Raw genomic sequence first — 20,302 nt, 5'->3', positions numbered from 1 at the left:
TATAATGTGATTTGTCTGAAGAAATGGAAGCGTGTGGACCACACAGGACTTTAGGTTTGTTAAGGAGTTTAAAGTTGGTCCTAAGAGCACAAAAAACCATTTGCAGGGTTTTGTTTTCATGTTAAATAATAGCTCTGTCTACAGAATAAAAATCGAATTGTATAGAGACAACAGGACAGCAAGAGACAGGCTATTGAGGAGATGGCAGCTTTTACACTAAGAGCACAGCAATGAAAGCCTGAAGCTAGAAAGTGAGGAAAACAAGTCAATGGTTTGATGATCAGATGGACAGGAGTGACACAAAATGTAAACGAGGCAAGAGTGGCCTTCATGTTCCGGGCATCTGGATGGCTGATGATGACCATATTGAATGCGGAATCTGGCGAAAAGGTCTCAACTCCTGAAAACTACATTCTCTAGCTGCCAGAATTTAAATATTTGAACCATCACACATTTAGCATGTTTTATTTAATTATTATTAAAAATAATTAAAATATGATCATATCACTTCTTTCTCTTTTCTTTCTCTCTCCAACCCTTCCCATTCTCCCCAACTCCCTCTGAAATTCATAGCTTCATTTTCTTTATTAGTGTGGCATAAACGTATGAATGCATAAGTGTACAAACACAATCTGCAGAGTCTGGTTAGTATTGCTTGTGGGTGTACATCTTTATGACTGCCCATTGGAAATGGATAATCAATTAGGGTACTCATCTGTGGGCAAGACTGGTTCTCCCTCTTTCAGTAGTCTAATGTCCTCTGTCGCTCCTTGTCTAGCTATTGGGCTCCGTGGGTTTCCAGCTCTCCATGTTGGCATATCTACTGACATTGTTCGGGCCTTGTTTAGGCGGTCGTTTGTTGAGTTTCCATGAGTGTGTAGCTTCCCTGTCATTTCTAGGAGACACCATCTCACTACAGATTCCTTGGTCCTCTGATGCTTGCAATCTTTCTTCTGCTCTTCTGTGATGTTTTCTGAGGCATAGGTGCAGCATTTGTGTTGTGGATGTGTCCATGGGGCTTGATACCACGTGACTGGGTGTTCTCTGCATGTTGATCAGTTATGGTTCTGTAACTATACCTGTGTCTAGGAAGAGAAGCATTTCTGATGAAGAATGATAGCTACACTTATCTGTATGTTTAAGAATATGTTTTAGAACGCAGTTAAGAATTATGCTGACCTTAAAAAGTGGCAGTATTAGTTTCTTCTCTAAGATCCACAATCTCACTAGACCCAGGTATAATACATATATGTGCCAAAACACTATTGCTGCTATTTTTGGTTGTGTTCTTAAGGTTGAAGGCAAGTCCCTGTGGCTGAAGTCATCACACTCTTCAGACACAGGACCTGACAGATTGGAGCTCTATACAAACCTGAAAGCCTCATCTCTGAGGCTTAGCTTTCATAGTACCAGAAGATGCTATGCAAGTTGTCAGCAGAGGGAAGAAATCAATTGTCTCTCCCAACTGGGATGCCTATGAACCACAAAAAATGATCAGTATGAAAAGACATCTTTAAAAGTGTAATAGTGGTACTCATATCTTGGTCACAACCATAGCTTTCTAAAAAGGCCCAGTCAACAGGAGAGAAATCATGCCTGCTACTGGAAACTTAGCCAACATTAAAAAAAAAATTTAAAAAAGATTTAATTCGATATAATTTAAGTACAATAAATTCCCTTCATGTTAAGCATATGATTTTAGTAAGTCCTGAGTAATATCCATAACCATTTACCCTCTGTCATAACCATAACTCAAAGCACTTACATTATCCAATCCCTTGTCCCGCTTCGCCATCTATGCCCATTGGTTCCCTCATCAAGTCATATTTGAGATTTTTCCCTTTTGTGGATTTTCATATAACGAAAACCTTCCTTCACTTAGAATCCTGCTCTTGAGAAACATCTGTGTTACTGAATGAACAGTAGCTACATTCTTTCCCGCTGAATAATTTTCCACCAAAGGTATGTAAGAAAGCTCCTCGTCTACTTTATCACCTGATGCACAGTGACACTTCTGGTTTTGTCTACATGAACCAAAGTGACATGAATACTCAAAGATACATTATTTTTTACATGTATACTAATTTTTCTCAGATAAGTTTCTAGGGATTTAGTTGTTGAGTTGTACAGTAATACATACTTAACAAATATTTTTAAAAGTCCATTAAATAATGTTTCCTAAGTGACTCTATCATATTGCTTTCACATGCCATGTGTGGGGATATAGGGTTTTTTTTCCATATCCAAACAAACACTTGGTATTGTAGAAATTTTTAAAAGTTCATCAGTTCTAATGGTTATAGAAAAACTATTGCTTCCCTGGTTTTAAAATAATATTGAGCATGAAATTATTCACACTAGTAATGGAAAATATCCATAGGTATATATATATATATATATATATATATATACACACACACACACACACACACACACACACACACACACAGGAACCATGATACTACTTTGACCCTGTTATAAGAATTGAGTCAGCTGGCCTTGACCTTTCTTCATGGCTAGAAACCAATTATGAGTGAGTACATCCCATGTTCATCTTTTTGGGCCTGGGTTACCTCACTCAGGATCGTGTTTTCTATTTCCATCCATTTGCATGAAAAATTCGAGAAGTCATTATTTTTTACCACAGCATAGTACTCTAATGTGTATATATTCCACTGAAAAAGCATGGGATAAAACTGGAATCTCTGAACATGGCGAACAATGAGGGCTGATGAGAAGCCAAGGACAATGGCACGGGGTTTTGATCCTACTTCATGTTCTGGCTTTGTGGGAGGCTAGACAGTTTGGATGTTCACCTTCCTAGACATGGACAGAGGGGGGAGGACCTTGGACTTTCTACAGGGCAGGGAACCCTGACTGCTCTTTGGACTGGAGAGGGAGGGGGAGAGGAGTGGGGGGAATGGGAGAAGGGTGGGAGGAGGGGGAGGGAAATGGGAGGCTGGGAGGAGGTGGAAACTATTTTTTTTTCTTTTTCCCAATAAAAAATTAAAAACAAACCATTTCCCTCAGTTTTATTGAGAAAATAGTCAGGAAAGAAGTGTTTCTCAACTCATGTAATGGGGTCAGCTTTATATCAATAAAGACAACACAAGAAAAAAAAAAGAACTGAGTCAGAGTGAGGGATGAGGTATCTAATCTGATAAAGCTTTAGCTGTTCTAAAAGAAATGTAAGAGAAAATGACAATATTGGAAATTGAAAATCAAAAAGACAAACTATAAAGACAGATTAATAAACCAGAAATTGCCATCATTACTGTATTTAAAATATTGCAGATTTTATATTGACAGTTTCGTATTTGGTCATCTTATCCTCACTCTACCTTGGGCTTATGATTTCTTCCTTCTTATACATTTAAAGCATATCTATTGTTCCCCTTTCATGCTTTTCGTGGCCCATGTTACTTCTATTGTATTCGCATCTGTTTTTTACTAATCGACTTTCTTTTCATTCTTTCTTTTCTTTTCTTTTTTTTTGTTATTAGGCCATAGCATTCAATTTTAGGCTTGCATACAATTTTTTTCCCAGATGCCGGAGAATGAAATTCTTGCATTGTTGCTATTTTAAAAAATAAATCATTATTCTTTTAAATTCGGCACTTGTTCTAATAGGCAGTGAAGTTACTTGGAAACAGATGGATCACATTGAGACTTTAAAGCATAGCTAAGATGGCCGCGTGTCAACCTTAATGACAAGGCTAACTTCGTCTCACTGCTAAGCAGATGCTTTTCTACGAAAACTTTCTAATTCCCTGTGCATTTTGCAGCCCCTCAACTCTAGCTGAGACCCTTGCACTGCCTTAGAAGTAAGTTCTGAGGCTTCCTTATTTCCTGGCTCTAGCCAATGGGTAGTTGCTTCAGGTACTTGTACAAATCAGAGCACACAGAGCTCCTAGAATTCCAAGCTCTGACATTTCTAGGATCTGCTCACAGGTTTCATGGTATTCTGCTCATACAGGATGCAACTCAATTCTTTTATCTAATGTGCTCGACTTAATAAATCATGCCTGACAGGCTATGGGAAAAATGATGGTCAATTCTATTTTTATATTATCTAAGTGCTAGGCTTCTATCTTGAGTATACTATTGTTTTATCTTGAATAACACCTCTGTGAAGAACAAAGGTCTTCTGTTTGAGTCTTCTTCAGTGACTATGGCCAGTGTCTCTGACCTGTCGTTCAATTCCTTCTTATCAGAAAATCTGAATCAGAAATATCCAAATAGTTCTTTTCCTTTAAAAAAATTTTAAATTGCCTTTTTAAAGTTTTTAATTTTGCCTTTGCCTTGCTTTTTAAAAATATATGGGGTTCCGACTTAATTTTTTACATAGCAGTAGACAATGAGTTGCTTTAGAAGTTCTGATACACTACCAGTGAGCACTGCCGTAAAAGAAACTTAAATTCTGAGAATGCAAAGAGTATCCGTGAGAGGCTAAAGTGTCACAAATGAACCTTTAAGTGTTATTCACTTTAAAGTATTTACAATTAGCAATTTGATAGTGTAATACTGATATCTTCTATGTCCTTTGTCCAGGATTTTTGTTCATTTTCTGAATGTGTTGCAAGCATTGTTTGTGTGTGCATGTGTGTGTGTGTGTGTTTTATGCACTGTGTTTGTGCATGTACTCATGAACATACCTAAAAACAAAAACCCAGAAGATACACGATATCTTCGTCTATTTCTGCCTGCTTTACTGCTTTGAGGCAGTAAGAAACTCACCAGTTTTGACTAGACTGTCTGGCCAGTGAGCTTCAAGGACTCACAATGCTTGCTATACAGGTATGCATAGCTATGCCTGGCTTTTTTACATGGGTGCTGACTACAATACAAATTCCATCCTCATGCTTGCACACCAAATGTTTTGATCCATTGAGACATGTTTGTGTGGAGAGGCCCAAACCTGATACTGGTTATCGCTCCTGATGGCTCTTTATTTCATTTATTAAGGCCAGGGAACTACTGCTCCCGAGCTCACCAATTCTGACTAGACTAGAATGCCACCATGTACCTCACTTCCAGGTGTGCGTGACAGTCCTCCTGAATCATTGACTTCATGTCCTCTCCTCTGTGTACACCGGAGAAACTTGAGGAGCAAATTATTCAACTCCCATGTACCAAACAAGCTAACAGTGGAGGCGGCAGTTGTAGCATTTATATTCAAAGAGGACTAAAGCGTAGGTAGGAAAGAACCACATGGTTGTAATACATGATCACATTTTATTATGTACATGTATGACATAATAAATTAAAAAACAATTTAAAATCGTCATTCAAAAACTCTTTACTACATTTTCCTTTGAGTATGAGTTGAACATTGTGATTTTTTTTTTTGATACTCAGACTACAGTATAAGTGATGGTTCACCTCTCTTGAAGTTATGAAATACTATGGCTCCTTCTTTGGGGGGCCCCTTTCTCTCAGACTGTAATACATGTGCCCAGCAACCCTATGGGGAAATTCATGTAGCAAGCTGCAAGCCTGGAAATTCTATTTCCCGTTAAATGTTCTGAAACTATACCCCTGGCCAAGAGTTTGAATACAATCTTTGCAGAGACCTCTAGCCAGAAAGACCCAGCACAGCCGCTCCTAGATTCCTTAGAAATTGTGAAACTGTAAATGTTTAATGATTTTAAACTTTTAAGACTGTTATTTGACAACATAATCGGTGCACTCCCTGAAGCCCCCTCTTCTCTGGTATGGTACTTTGTAAATTCTAGTTACATTATTTTGTGTTCTAGCCCTCAGGACTTTGTTTGATTCCTTTGTATTCTGAATATTCGCTTCCAGTTGGTGGGCTAAGGAAATTATAGTGTTTATTTCAATTGTTCCTTTCTCTCTTGAGTCATAACCCTAGACTGCATGTGGTTTAGTGCCCAACAACTATTATTCAACATGTCTTTCCTGCTTATTTTGCTTATCATTTTAAAACCTTCTTTTGAATAAAAGTGTGTGTGTGTGTGTGCATGCACACATATCTGCTTGTGTGTGCACACACGTGTTAGAGGACAGCTGCAGAAGTTGATCCTTTCTTATCATGAGGATCCAAAGGCTTGAACTCAGGTCCTCTGGCTTGGTGGCAGGTGCTTTTCTCTGCCGATCCATATCTCTGGTCCCCATCTTGTCTGCTTGCTAATTCCTCAAAGTTCGAGTTCCGAGTTAAAATATGGTCCATATTTTTTTCTAGCATGGCCAGAAGCACTTAAAACTGTGCTCTCAGTTTCAGTGCAAAGATTTAATACCCTTATGAAATCCAGTAAAGGGGTTTGTTTTTGGTTTTGTTTTTTGTATTTTCTCAATATTTTAAGTCTTTATTCTGGCCTGGAGAGGGGAGTATTTAAGGTTAGCTTTTTGCTGTGAGAAGCCCAGTGCCAATCAATGATGATGAGCGTAAGAGCATTTGGAGATGGGGAAGCCAGCTCTGCATAAGGATCATCCAGGTTGTAAAACGCAACATGTGAACACTGTGCGCAAGCCCAGTTGTCTCTTCCTACTTCCAGTCTGAGCCATCTACCTCTCCTCCCTGTGTCCTTGTTCTGAGAACACAAGAGCAGTGAATGGTCGATTCTAGTTATCGTCTGGTGAAACACAGAGCAACCTGTCATAGGTGGTATATTTCTTTTTCTTTCCTCAGAGGTTGCTGAAGTAAACACACATGCCGTAGTCCTCCCCCGTTCTTCTCTGTTTCAGCACACATGCTTCCTTGAGTCCTAAATCAGACTAGTTCTTTCTTTCATACACACACACACACACACACACCACAGCACACAGATCAAATCCACTTTCACTGATACTCATAAAACTCTTTTCTAGTTAGAACACAGACATTCCCACACACACCATTCCTCTCTGAGGTTTGTTTTGTTTCTTAGCCAAACACATCAAGTTGATTGTGGCAGATCAGCAGCTAAATCTAGTGTTAATTCTGGATCATGGAGTTGAAATTGGAATAAATAGCATCTTGGAAATTTCATGAGGATTAGAACCATTATTCAGTGTGGCTCATTAAATGAATCAGTATGCTGCAGAAAGATAGGCAAACAAAATCACGGTTACCTTTCAAAACTTTATAGTCCGGTAGGAGGACTAAATGTGGAAACCAACTCAGTGAAAACTATTTATAAAAGCATTTGACTCTGTACAAAATAAATGTTATTAGTATTCAAATAGAAGGAAGTAAAGCTGACTGGAATGTAGGTAATTATTCCTGCAATAATTCATTTACCTCTGTCATGAAGAACACATAGGAAATCACTACAGTCGAGCTGGGAACTTGACCTTGGCAGCCCTTGACCTTTAACACATTTAACTTAAAAATATGGTTCATCGAGTTTTAAGAAATCCCAACTGTATTCCAATAAGTATACATAATTTAATATGCATTTCTCTTGCAATTTTACTTTGGGTAAAACACAAGAGAAAGATCTTATTCTCTTATTCTATAATATGTTATTGTAAAAACATGTGAGAAATATCTTAAGCCCTTATGCTAGCAGAACCCGCCTCCCTCTCCATATTGTCCTGTAGCATCCACCTTCCCAGCTCCGTTCTTTGCTTGGTTGAATCCTGCATAACGGAGTTTTGTGAAAACAAGCAACAGGTGTGTCTCTGAGAACTCACAACCTAGTAGCTCCAGTTTTAGAGAGTTTACAGATTGTGTTGGCCAACTCATTTAGCGTGTTTCATGTGTGTTTTTAGACTGTGCTATCCAGAGCACTCGAGGACCAAGCTTATCCAAACAATTGAAATAGGTTGCCTTTGAAATAAGATCTTCTCCCTCCATTAAAGGCAAAGTCACAGCCTTTGAAACTGGGAACCTAAGGTAAAACAACAAGGGATGTGGGAAGCCACTCTTAGTGGATGGTACATTTTATTTTAAAGTGTATTGGCATGAACTCTTGGTGCCAGGCCTTGTGTAGAGGACTGAAATAGCGGGCTGGATTCATCACCCTTGTAAGTTCAATGTGACTGCCAGAGAGGTGGGGGCTGCAAGAAAAAGAAAGAGGAATGTTTGAGAGGAGAAAAACCATCACTTATGCACAACACAAAAGAGGCAAGATAGTCTCACCTGGTATGAGAGCTTTACAGAACAATTGTTCACATTGATCTCCTGAATTTTACTCCAAGAAGGGGAAAAGGGGGAGAGGAAGAGGAGAAGCTAAGAAAAGGTGGTATAGAACTGAAAAGTCAGTGGTGTCTGTTGTTACTATTCTGGTACGATCCTTGAGAAATTTTATTCCCTCCAGGGTTGGAATGGATTCTGAGACATCAAGTAGACAAATCAGAAACTCTCTGATGCACAAGCTTCTGATCTGTCCTCAAGTATGTACTGAGTTTTGCTATGTGTATTGGGCAGGTAGTGGCAAAACTGAACAGAGGAGGAGCCCGAGAGGGAGAGTGGGATAGGAAGGGGAGGGCCCCCTACCTGCCTTTACCTAAGCCATAGCACCCCCTCGTCACCCCGGAGGGCAGAAGGTGGGGGATGCAAATTAGGTCTTTCTGAATGGCCAATCAGGAGTCAGGTGAGAGAATTTGGGTCCCAACACCACTCTTTCCCAGCCTGAGAGCACGTGTGAGGTGTTCTGGGACCTTTGTCCAGCCAAGTCACTCTTGGCGGGCACTCCTGGGTCCCTAATTCTGGTCTGACCCGCCTGATTCTCTCCACCCCCGACCCCAACCTCCACACCTCTTTGAGAAGAGCGTGCTCTCCCGCCCCCTCCCCCATCCAGCCCTCTCTTCTCCTCGGCGTCCCGGGGAGTGTGCAGAGCTCTGCTAAGGCAAGCTGTCCAAACCCGGGCACCGGCCTCGCTCTGTGCGGGTGCCGGCGGCGAGCATCGGCTGGGATCGCACTACTCCGCCCGATCCGAGACCGGCCGGTCCTCCGCGCGTCTCCCGGCTCTCGGCGGACTGCGGGACTGTCCCGCGGGGCTCAGGCTCTGGCCCGCGGGGCCTAAAAACTCCTGCACGGTCCACAGCACAGAAAGTCGACTCATCACCTAATTCGCCGGGGAGCTGGAGCGCAGAGAGCCCGAGTGCTGCTGGCCGCTCCTCCCCACCCCAGCCCCGCCCGGGCTCCGGGAGTCACACAGCTTGCCCCCCCTCCGCCCCCCGCCCCTGGCAGACAAAGGGCCCGGGCACAGTCGCCGCCTGGCCGCCGGCGCTCCGGGGAGGCGGCTGCGTGCGCTGTGGATCGCGCGGGAAGCGCGCACTGTGGAGATGGGCCCCGAGATGCGCCTGACTCGCATCTGCTGCTGCTGCTGCCTCCTCTACCAGCTGGGCTTCCTGTCGCATGGCACCATCTCAGGTACGTTCTAGAGTGACTTTCCAGCTTCCTCTCCCACTTGGCCAGTGAGGACCCAGGACACACGGGGAGGCAGAACTGGTGCACCCCGTGCGTGTTGAGCAGAGCTCTGTGGGTAGCAGGGAAACAGCTTGCTGGGCATATGAGCAGGTCAGGGTCACAAGCGAAAGGCCCTTTCCTTGGCCTGATTTTAACATCTGTAAAATGATCAGCTCCCCCAATCCCACCCCAAGTCATGGTTCAAAGCTGTGTTTACCGTACCCGGAGGAAACCGGGTGGCTTGCCATTTATTTCTTTTGCGAGCTTACTGGAGTTTGCACCGGTTTCAGTTAGTATATGCTTAAATAATATCGCTACACTTTTAGTATGAAAGTGTCGAGGTCTGTAAGACTTCAGGTCCTGCAGGAGTCTCCTCGCATTCGTGCAAGCGCATGTTATCTGTGGGGACCTTATGCCTGAATGCTTGCGTAAACTTTAAGCCCTGCGCCCGTCTGCCTCATTCACAGGACTACAGCTCACACCCGACGTCGAAGAGTGGGAAGTCGTGTTTCCTGCACTCTGGCGCCGGGAGTCTCTGGACGCGGTGGGCGGCAGCGGGGGCAGCGCAGATCCGGGCTGGGGGCGCGGCGCTGGGGGCGGCGGCCGGCCGCAGGCTGCGGGCAGCTCGCGCGAAGTGCGCTCGGTGGCCCGGGCGCCGCTGGAAGAAGCCCCAGATGGCCAGTCAGAGTCCTGGTTCGAGTCTACCCCGCAGCCAGGTGATGAGGACGAGGAGGAACTCGAATCTCAGGAGCTGCCTCGGGGATCCAGTGGAGATACCTCCCTGTCCTCGGGAGCCCCGGCCTCGTGGCAGTCGCCGTCGCCCCCGCAATCTCCCTCGTCCCCACCCCCGGCCCAGCAAGCGGAACCCAGCACTGAGGAGGTGCTACTGAGAATCCCGGCCCTCTCCAGAGACCTGTACCTGCTGCTCCGGAGAGATGGCCGCTTCCTGGCGCAGGGCTTCGCGGTGGAGCAGTGGCCAAATCCAGTTCCCGATCCCACCCGGGCAGAGGCTGACCCTCGACCTCCCACGCCGCCAGACTCCGCCTGCTTTTACACTGGGACGGTGCTGCACCATCCTGGCTCTTTGGCCTCTTTCAGCACCTGTGGAGGTGGCCTGGTAAGCGCCCTCCCTTACCCAGCTCTTTCCATTACATCCTTTTTTTTTTTTTTTAATACGCCAGCTGTTTTGCATACATCTCCTCCTCCATTCTTTCAAGCGTTTTTCTGAGCTTACTTGGACACCTTACCACCCAGGTGTCTACACTAAGCGTTTCTAAAGGAAACACTACCAGAGCGGTGCAGTGAACCAAAGGTCTTACTGCAGACAGGGAGCTTTCGAGGGAACTGCCAATTTCTTTGGGAGTCTGCCTTCTTATTCTTGCAAGTGGTTCAACTAATGTTTTTCGAATTTCTGAAGCACGTCCACCATGTGGTTGGTGTCTTTGAGCAGTTTGAAATATGCACCATACTGAATCCTGTTTGTATTTGCCCCCACCCTCAGTTCGTCCGTTGTCGGTGGTTTTACGGTGTTTGTTCGTTTGAGTGTCCCACTACAAAGCAGCTCAGAACAGTTCTCTGGTAGTTACATTCTGACAAGTGTTTAGAATCCGTACTCACAACATTCATTCTCGAAAAGCCCATTGCAAAGGTACTCAATCTAAGGCAGAGGTTTGCCATAGGGCACTCCTGGAATCCCACCAGCAGGGGGCTAGGGTTTTTTTACTCTTGTTCTTTTTCATGCTATTTTACAACAGCCCCCTTTCCTCTCGAGAGTCCATGTTGGAATGTTTGAAGGTGGAATTGGTTTCCTGTTGAGAAAGTCACTTTATCCATGTTCATTACTTGACTTTTCTTCTTGTCTTGACTTCATTAGCTTCCATAAGATGACCTTTACTTTGTGTGGGTATAAAAATATAGACCACAAAATTGACCACTCTAAAGAACCTTATATGTTCAGCTCAGTGGCAGTACCCATATTTGCCTAATTTTCCTGCCATATCCCCTATAACCTTAACTATTGGTATAAGCAGAACTCGTGGGAAATCCCCCTGTGAGTTGCTATTGCTCCTCAGAGGGGACCATTAATATAATTCTTATTTATAAGAATTCACAAAAAAGCAATTTGATGCTGTGGAGGAAAATCCAACAGCAATACATGACAGTCAAAAACCACCCAAAGGCAAGGAATGCTAAAGAGAAAAAAAAATGGTTAAAAACCCAAACAAAACAAGACTTGGAAACTTTACCTATGCCACCAAAGTTCTTGTGCTTGAATGCTGGGAATTGTTGGACAGGGCTATGTTTTACTAGATGGTGAATATTCAAATATAGGCATTTTAGGCATGACTGGGAAGGTGGCTTGGAAAAATGACGTGGAAAGCTTTGAAAATGTTTTCGGTGGAACTGATACTGGAACGCCTCAGCAGGGTAAACATTTTGTGGGAGTTTCATTGTCTGCTAGCTTTCGGCTGGGGATTAAATAATTACATATAGAACGTTCCTGGTGTGGTAAGAGCAGTAGGGGGACAAAGCATTTCACTGTATTGAGTCTTGGGCTGTGGGTCAGATTTTCCAAATGAGCTATGTCCTCTCACCATACTTAAGGGAGCAAAGTTAGAATTATGACTGGGGTTTTCATGGCCGGAATGAGAGTTTGACATTCCTCCCTGTTTATCATGCTGGAGTTTTTGCTCACTTTTCCTACCAGCCACACAAGGATATACTCTGAACTGGGAAGTCTTTGTTGTGGAAGAGAACTGACGTTGCCAGTAATACAGTATAGCAGTCAGAATTTGAGTAAATGTGTAGGCAGATAGCCAAGAGGGTAAATCTGCTACTCTAACTGCCATGCTAGTCCCTCCCTTAGGAGCTCCTGGACTAGGGAAGAGAGGATAATTCGTGATCTTGACTCCAGCTTTGGCTTCTTCTCTGGTGAAAAGTTCTTTACCCCTCTCATCTGTGGCATGAGATAACTAAATGATTGAATTAAAATTTAAATAGTCAACTTTATAGCTATTAATTGGATCTTGTATTAAGGGCTAGAATAACCTGTCTTCAGAGGCACACAATGAAGTTGCCCATATAAATAAATGGATATGACAAGAAGTCACACGGCAATGGCATGCAATTGTCAGGAGTCAAATGTCTCACCTGAATTTAAAAATCCTTGCCCAAGGTAAAACCCTAGGTAGGGAAGTTGAGGCCAGCTTTCCAATACTCAGAAGTTTAACTGGGTTTCTAAGAATGGGGAGATAGTCTCCAGCCACATGATGGAGTGCTTCAGGTAGAGCGAAGAGACCGTGGGAGGTGTTGGCAGAGCCCATAAAGGAACAAAACAAACTCGGTGTCTAGACCAGAAGAAACAGAAGACCTTAAAATGTCCATTTGGATTAGACCTCCAGAGCGGCATCTTCTCGAGTGTGGGCCTCGTTTAGCTAGTGTGATGAGCCTAGACCACATTGCTGCTCATCCTGTAACCCTTGTGGGAGACACCATCCTGCAGAAGGTGGATTACTTCCAAATGTTACAGCCTTTTGTGGATAACAGCGTCATTCTTCGCCATCAGCAAAAGCTTTCTTACTGGTGGTTTGACGAGGGTAAATCACCATGTGTCCAGTTATTCGTTCTTTCCATAATGAGTTTTAATTGCTAGCTACTACTGAACCATAGAGATGAATTACCTTCTTGATTATGACATATTTAAAAAGGTTTACATTTTTAATAAAAGGAAAAAGGTTATCAGCTACCCAGTTTTGTAAAGAGCTAACAGATTAGACATCTATTTCCCAGATATTCATCCAGCTTGTAATTTGAAAGTACTAGTGATGGAATGGATATTTTGGATAGAGGACCAAGTTCTGCCTCATCAAAGCACTAAGTATTTCTGAATCTCCATTTTCCCCTTATAAAATGTACATATAACAATTGTGTATCTAGCAACTATTTTACATATGAAGTCTTATTGTGTCTTCTCCCCCTAGTTAGGCTAGTACTGAATGATAACCTTTGCTTAGCTATTTATTAGATTGACTGGACCTCCAACACAGTAGCATTGATCAGTCAGATATCTGCCAACGACTCTTGTGCCTAAAGACTCTGTAGATAACAGAAACAGAAGCAGATGAGGCAGTGTTGATGCTTTTCAAGGAGCGCTCACCCTAACCTGTCAATCGCTAGATAAGCAGGAAGTGTAGTAGATTAAGTGCTGGGATTGGGTGTCTTGCTTTCATTCCCAAATCCTTATGAGATGACTAGTTGTTGATGGGCAAAACTACACAAACAACAAGAAAACCATACCACTGAATAAATAATAATAATAAAAATAACGAATAAAGGGCTTCCCATCATTGTCTTTAAAATGTAAAGTATATGAAAATAACCAGTTCCGCAAAACAGCACAGCAGTGATGTTAGCCTGAAATGGACACCATGACATTGTTTCAGCTATGCTCAGTCTTCATGTACAGTCAAGCACTGTACAGCTGTCCTGCATTTCCAGCAACGTGACCCTGTAAAACAGTCAAATCCACGTACTGAGCCAAAGAAAAGTCGGCCAGTGTCTTTTTCCTTATTGCTAAATATGTAGATAATTTTCTCAGAATGGTGAACAGCAGTGACTAAACCGTAATCGATTCTTTTTTTTTTTTTAAATTTATTTATTTATTCAGGATTTCTGCCTCCTCCCCGCAACCGCTTCCCATTCTGCCTCCTCCCCGCAACCGCTTCCCATTCTGCCTCCTCCCTGCAACTGCTTCCCATTTCCCTCCCCCTCCCGTAATGGATTCTTTACTTACACTGAGAGTTTTAACTCAGAGGCTAAGGCAGGAGAATTGTGAGTTCAAGACTAGCCTGGGTGACATAATGAAACCCTTCCCAAGATCAAACAAGAGTTTTTAATATTAGTGGTCATTTTGTTTACTGTTTGATACAGAAAAATACTTTTTTTTTTCTTTTTTCATGTGTACTTTCCTGTACTCAAAAATTCTAATCTGTGATGAATTTTGAACAAGTTAATATTTTGGGACCTGGACTTTGGATAAGTTAATGTACGAGAGCAGCAGTCAGGGCAGGGAGGAAGGAAGGAGACTGTTTGACATGGAGAGCAAGTGGGCTACGTGTCTGAACACCATGTGGCAGTCTTCCTGGGGAGACGTGACCCGGTCAACGTACCCCAGATAGCAAGCTGGTAACAGACCGCAGTAAGGCTACCATTAAAGTCCAGCTTTGGGAACCAATGCGTTTCATGGGGATTGTTTACAAGAACATGGGGAAGGAGTCTATTACAGGAGCAGAAATGACTCAGACAGCTGCATTACCAAAGTCCCCACCAGCAAAAACTGGGAACCTGGAACATACTTCCCAGCCTGTAAGCAGCTCACTGGGTTGGAGAATATTCTTTCCAAGTAGCCCAGTTGGTCTGAGCCTGGCCTGATCCCCGCTTCAAGGCAGATCCGAGAGTGTCTCTTAGCAGTTCTTTCTGTTTATATGCTCAGGGAGGGAGAGACCTAATGATTATGTTCAGTTTCACAGACTTTCTGAAGCCAATGAGTTATTTACTTCTTCAGCTTAGCATGCTTCCCTGCAAGACAGAAAATTTTAACTCTGCTGAAAGCAGTAGTTCTCAATCTGTGTGCTGCCACCCCTGGTGGGGGCTGAAGGGGTCTCCTAAGACCATCGGAAAACACAGATATTGACATTAGTTATGAAGTAGCAATTAGAGTAATTTTATGGGTTGGGGTCACCACAACATGAGGAACTGTAATAAAGGGTCATAGACTTACAAGGGTTGAGAACTACTTGCTAAGAGCACCTTGTTGCTTTATCTATGTCATCTTCCCATTCTGATCATCAAAAAAGAGATACCTAAATTTTGACATACTGTGACAGAATTGTAGAAAATCAGAGAGAAAGAGAGAAAAATCTAACATTTATTAAGGAGAGACCACCAATGGAGAAACGGACATCAGTTGATCTGAGATGGTTAAATCTATAATATTTGATGTTAGAGCATGGATTATTCAGAGTTCAGCAAAATGATTTTGAATCTTGGTGAGTATACATGGCTCTTCTCCCATTACAATCTAAGGCCAAAATAAATTATTCTTGAAATAAGAAGGATTCAAATCTTACCATGTAGAACCCCCAATAATGATATAATGAAAACTCCTCTTCTATCTGTTCCCTCCTTGTTACTTATTGTTTTTCCCAAGTATAAAACGTGCTTTTTGTGGCATATGATCTGGAAGTTACGAATGCACAAGAATATGCACGTGTAACTTTGCGATTTTTGTGATATCTGCACCTGCATGTGTGAGATTTCCTTTTGAGGAGTTCTGTTTAATTGGATCTCAAAGCTTTTCCACTATCTGCCTCAGTTTGGCTTGATGAACCTTTGAATGTTTGACTCCAATACTTTCCTGTCATGAACTGTGACATACACAGAAGAGTTAAAGACATCGTGGTGGTTAGGTAACATTTTGCATGTCAAAAGGAAGGTGTGTGTATTGGTAATGCATTGTGAGGTGGTGGTGTTTTATACATAAGCCAACAAAGGTGTGCAAGCTCACCTTTCCCTGTAGAGTTACCTGTATTATTATTAAAATTTCTTTCTTTTGGTTCTCATTATCTTATAGAATTTCTCTTTATATATTTTACCTATTTTTCTATGTGATTTTTGCTCTTCTTTATTTCTAATTATAGAGTTCCTTAATGTCAATATTTTGAAAGACAAATTTTAATTATAACAAATATATTCTAAAAACAATTTCAAAAATAAATAAAATTAAATATATCATCTGTAGTCTTCCATCCAGAGAGACACTTAGCTTTTAATGGTTTTATGAAAAGGTTAAAGTTACTGGGAGACTAGGAAAGGTGTGCTTTCTTTCTATGTGTTTTGAAACAGGGATTCTCGGTATAGCCCTAGCTGTCCTGGAACTCACTCTGCAGACCAGGTTGGCTTTGAACTCACAGAGATCTGCTTGCCTCTACCTCCGAAGTGCTGGGGTTAAATAAAAGTCTCTATCTATCTATCTATCTATCTATCTATCTATCTAGGTGTACTTTGTTAAATATCCTTTTGGGGTCATAAGACTGCATTAAATTTTACAGATTTAGAGGATCAGATGGAATTCTTGATCTCACACATTGCGTTTTGTATTCACTTGCTCCATATTTGTGTTCTTATTCAATTCAGGTAATTGGTAATTAGCTTAAGGAACACATCCATTTTCTACATAGCTACATGCCTACATGCAAAGTCTTTATACGTAAGCCTATTGTGCAGTACTCTGTAAATCTTCATCAGTGGTCCTTAAGATCTTTCAATTCAGAAGGCTTGGAAAACAGAAAGTACAATAATAATTTCTTGCCTTATGTATCAATCATATTGAGTTCCTTGCTCATGTATTGATTTGTATCTTAGGCTTGAGATAATCCTATCATGTACCAAATTTGAAGAAGAAATTTTTGTATTTACTTACCAGTATTTACTTTTTTGAATTTTACTAACTGAATCATAAAAAGCACATTTAAAGATCAGATGTATTTATTTTATTTTTATCTATGGGTGTCTACTTTTATGTATGACTTTGCACCACACGCATGTCTGGTGCCCTATGAGGTCAGAACAGGTCATTTGAACCCCTGGAACTGGAGCTATGGCCAATGTGCGGGTCCTGGGAAATGAACTCAGGACCTCTGCAAGAATAACATGTACTTCCAAATGCTGAACCATCTCTCCAGCCATACAAACATGTTTTTTAAAATCTATAGAGAAGTCTTAAAATACTTCTAAAGCAAGACAAAACAGGATATCTAAATCAAAGCTCATTAGCACAGGGATGTTTAATTTAATAGTAATTACAGCACTTTAGGTAGTTTGATGAATTTAATTGAAGGAATAATAGACAAAGGAGTGCTCCTTCTAGAAAATGGGTTAAATAAGGGAATTAATCCATATATATTGACAATATCTACAAATGATGAGGTGAATAGCAATCCCTTCAGGCTTTTGATTTGGGGAGGAGATTCCTAAAAAGAGGCTTCCAGGTTCCCCTAGACAAATGGAGACCATGATTTAATGCTGAGGGCTTTCAGTGTGCAGCTCCAGTGAGCACATCACTGTGTCCATCTCATCTTTATTCTGATGCCAGACTGAGGGAAGTGAGAAAATGGGAGCTCAGCCATGCAAAGCTACCCAGATACTTTTATAGAGTGATTATGTGGTAGTGTTGGAAAGACCCCAGGGATTGGATAGGGCAGGACTCACTTGTCCAGTAAGAGGCACTTGATTTCATCTCATCATTAGTGTGCACATATCTGCACTAAATTAACACTTTATACTCTAACTCATATGTTGTGAAAAGATGGTGCTGAACTTAGACCAGTATTGTCATTCTCTGGGTGTGGGGTTGAGAAAGAGAAAAAGACAGAAAGGCAGAGAGCGGGGTGGGGGGAAATCATCAAAATCAAAGGCATATTAAGAGGGCCAACATGAGGTCATATTGCTCCAGATTCTTTTTTTAGCTTCATTGCTTCAATCTGGCATAACTAAAGGAGTGACCACTTACATGGCAAGCCTCATCATCATGCCTTTAACTAGATTTCCTAGTGCCTTATATATTAACTTGAACTGTGTAGATACCAGTATTAGAATCTTGGAGATAAGGGAAGTTAGGGGTTGGTGAGTATAACTAGTCTTTTTCTGTCCTATCTGCTAGCTCCCAAATAACTACTTATTAGTGGAGACATTAACTATGAAGGCCTAGCCTTAGTTTTTTAGTCTTGTTGTTAACTATTTCTTATAAATTAAATTAAGTGATATCTTTTAATCTATGTTCTTTTACATGGCTTGGTTACCTTTCCTCTATATTCCCCATCCTGCTTTTTTTTGCACCAGGTTGACTTTTGTGCCTTTCTTCTTCCCAAGACCTCTCTGTCCCTAGAAGTGTCACCTAAAATTCTTCCTATTTAGCTGTTGGCCATTCACCTCTTTATTAAATCAATCACAGTGACACATCTTCACGTGGTGTAAAGGAATATTCTGTAACAGGTAAGATATAACTCATAGGTTTAGTTTTAACCTTAAGCAGAAAGACTGTATTTGAAAACTAAAAAGTAATTCCTTTTTCTTTCCTATTTTGATTAGTCCTTTAAGAATTTTTTTCTGAATTAATTTTATTTTATTTATTTATTTTTATTTATTAGTATTATTATTACAAATTTTCACCTCCTCCGCTCCTCCAAATTCTCTCCCCCTCCCCCATTCCCCCTCTCCCTTCCTCTCCAGTCCAAAGAGTTCATTTGTACAACTGCCCCGCTGAGGCCAAACACCATTCTTTCCTTAAAATCATCCACTACCTCCAGCTTTTGACATATTTCTTTTTCCCCTTCTATAATTGTCCCTAAGCCTTGGGAGGAAAGGACATGATATAGTTGTCCCATTAGGGCTGAGCATCCCACAATGTTTAATTATTTCATTTTTAACTCTGGTGGGTTTTCTGCTAATCACCACAACTGCAAATAGAAGCTTTACTGATGAAGGTTGAGAGATGCATTCATCCATGGGCATGATGATAAGCCATTAGGAGTTGGTTTAATATTATGTCCATTTAGCAGAATAATAGTCATAGGTTCTCCACTCGGGCCCATTACATGCTTAGGCACAAGGTCATAGTCCTGATAATGGTGGCAGAAATGGGTTTCCTATGGGGGAGGGGGCCATAAATTCCATCAGAAAGTTGCCTGCTGCTTCCACATTCTTCAGGGCACTATTGCACCTGTCAGGGCCGTCATTTCTGTAGCTCTCAGAGTGCACCACTAATTGTGATTCGTGACTACTTTTCTCCTCTTGTTTGTGGACAGAACCTTCCAGCACTATGAAAGCTATCCAGTAAGGATGAAGTTTCCATGTCAGTACTAGTTTGATTTCTCCATGTTTTATGATTAAAACGTGTGTTATCTTCAGGATAGGGCCTCACCTTCAAATTTAGAGGGTAACTCATCATTGTAATGTTATAAAACGTTGTAATATTTACACAAGCTTAAATTTGAGGGCAGTCATTCTAGTGGCTCTGGAAAAAAAACCACACAGAATTCAAAATCTTTAAAGAAAATTTTACATCTTCCAAACTTTGAATAAGGTTCTGAAAATCTCAAGTTTGTTCTTTTTATCATTTTCTTTTAGCACAATTATAATAAGCATAGATGCCTTCTGTCCATGCCCTCTAACATTCTTCTGGGAACCTCTCGTGTGTCTCTAAATTATAAGTTTGAATTAGTGGAGAGGAGATGCAATGGACTATTACTGCCACTGTGAATGTTTTTCTATTTTTCAGACAAAATCATTGAACACAAGTTGAAATATACTTTGTGTTTGAGAGAATATTTTAGAAATAAGGTAAACAAAACTGTTATTTCAAACCACAATAAAATTTCAGCTGGCAAAAATAAAGCAGATAGCTTATTCTAGTTTTGCTCCAGTCATTATAAAATAAGATTCATCAGAAATAAAATATGGAGCATACCTTCAAATTGACAGGGATTTACCCACTACCAAGTTAAGACGCAACAGAATAAAGGATGCAGAATTTCAAAATTGTGTCACCCTAAATAGCAAGCCTGAGTTCTCTTCTGTGGAAAGAATCATGTGTAAACAGGATCAGCACAGCATAAAGTTTGAGCAATTTGTTGGTAGAAATAACCGATTTTTAAAAATTAAATTAGTAAGTGCCCAATCTGTATACTTACAGATAATTCCGAATCCCAATAGCTTTTCAGTTGTAGTTTCTTGAGGTCAAAATAACTGATTTGTGTAGTAGCATTTTTAAAGTTATTAAATTGGTACTCTTAAGATCCAGTGCCCTCCATAGACCACTTTCCAAATATAGCCTAATTATTTCTCATTAGTAAGATGCAGCCATAGATACCAGGTTGGTTCTGTCTAGAG

At 41.3% G+C, this 20,302-nt stretch overlaps 1 protein-coding gene across 1 annotated transcript in view; it reads left to right on the top strand.

The window, feature by feature from the left end:
- Nucleotides 1-9,231: 9,231 nt before the first annotated feature.
- LOC121443640 (A disintegrin and metalloproteinase with thrombospondin motifs 19) overlaps nucleotides 9,232-20,302 on the top strand; it is a 167,443-nt gene continuing 156,372 nt past the window's right edge. The window contains exons 1-2 of the mRNA XM_041645465.1: nucleotides 9,232-9,319; nucleotides 9,823-10,472. Coding sequence (XP_041501399.1) covers nucleotides 9,232-9,319; nucleotides 9,823-10,472 — 738 coding nt within the window. The remainder of the gene's footprint in view (nucleotides 9,320-9,822; nucleotides 10,473-20,302) is intronic.

The sequence above is a fragment of the Microtus oregoni genome, unplaced genomic scaffold (genome assembly GCF_018167655.1).
Source record: "Microtus oregoni isolate MIOR12 unplaced genomic scaffold, Mior012 000110F_ref0000174, whole genome shotgun sequence".
Classification (NCBI taxonomy): domain Eukaryota; kingdom Metazoa; phylum Chordata; class Mammalia; order Rodentia; family Cricetidae; genus Microtus; species Microtus oregoni.
The sequence above is the reverse complement of the archived record's forward strand: the minus strand, read 5'-3'. Positions and strand labels throughout refer to the sequence as shown.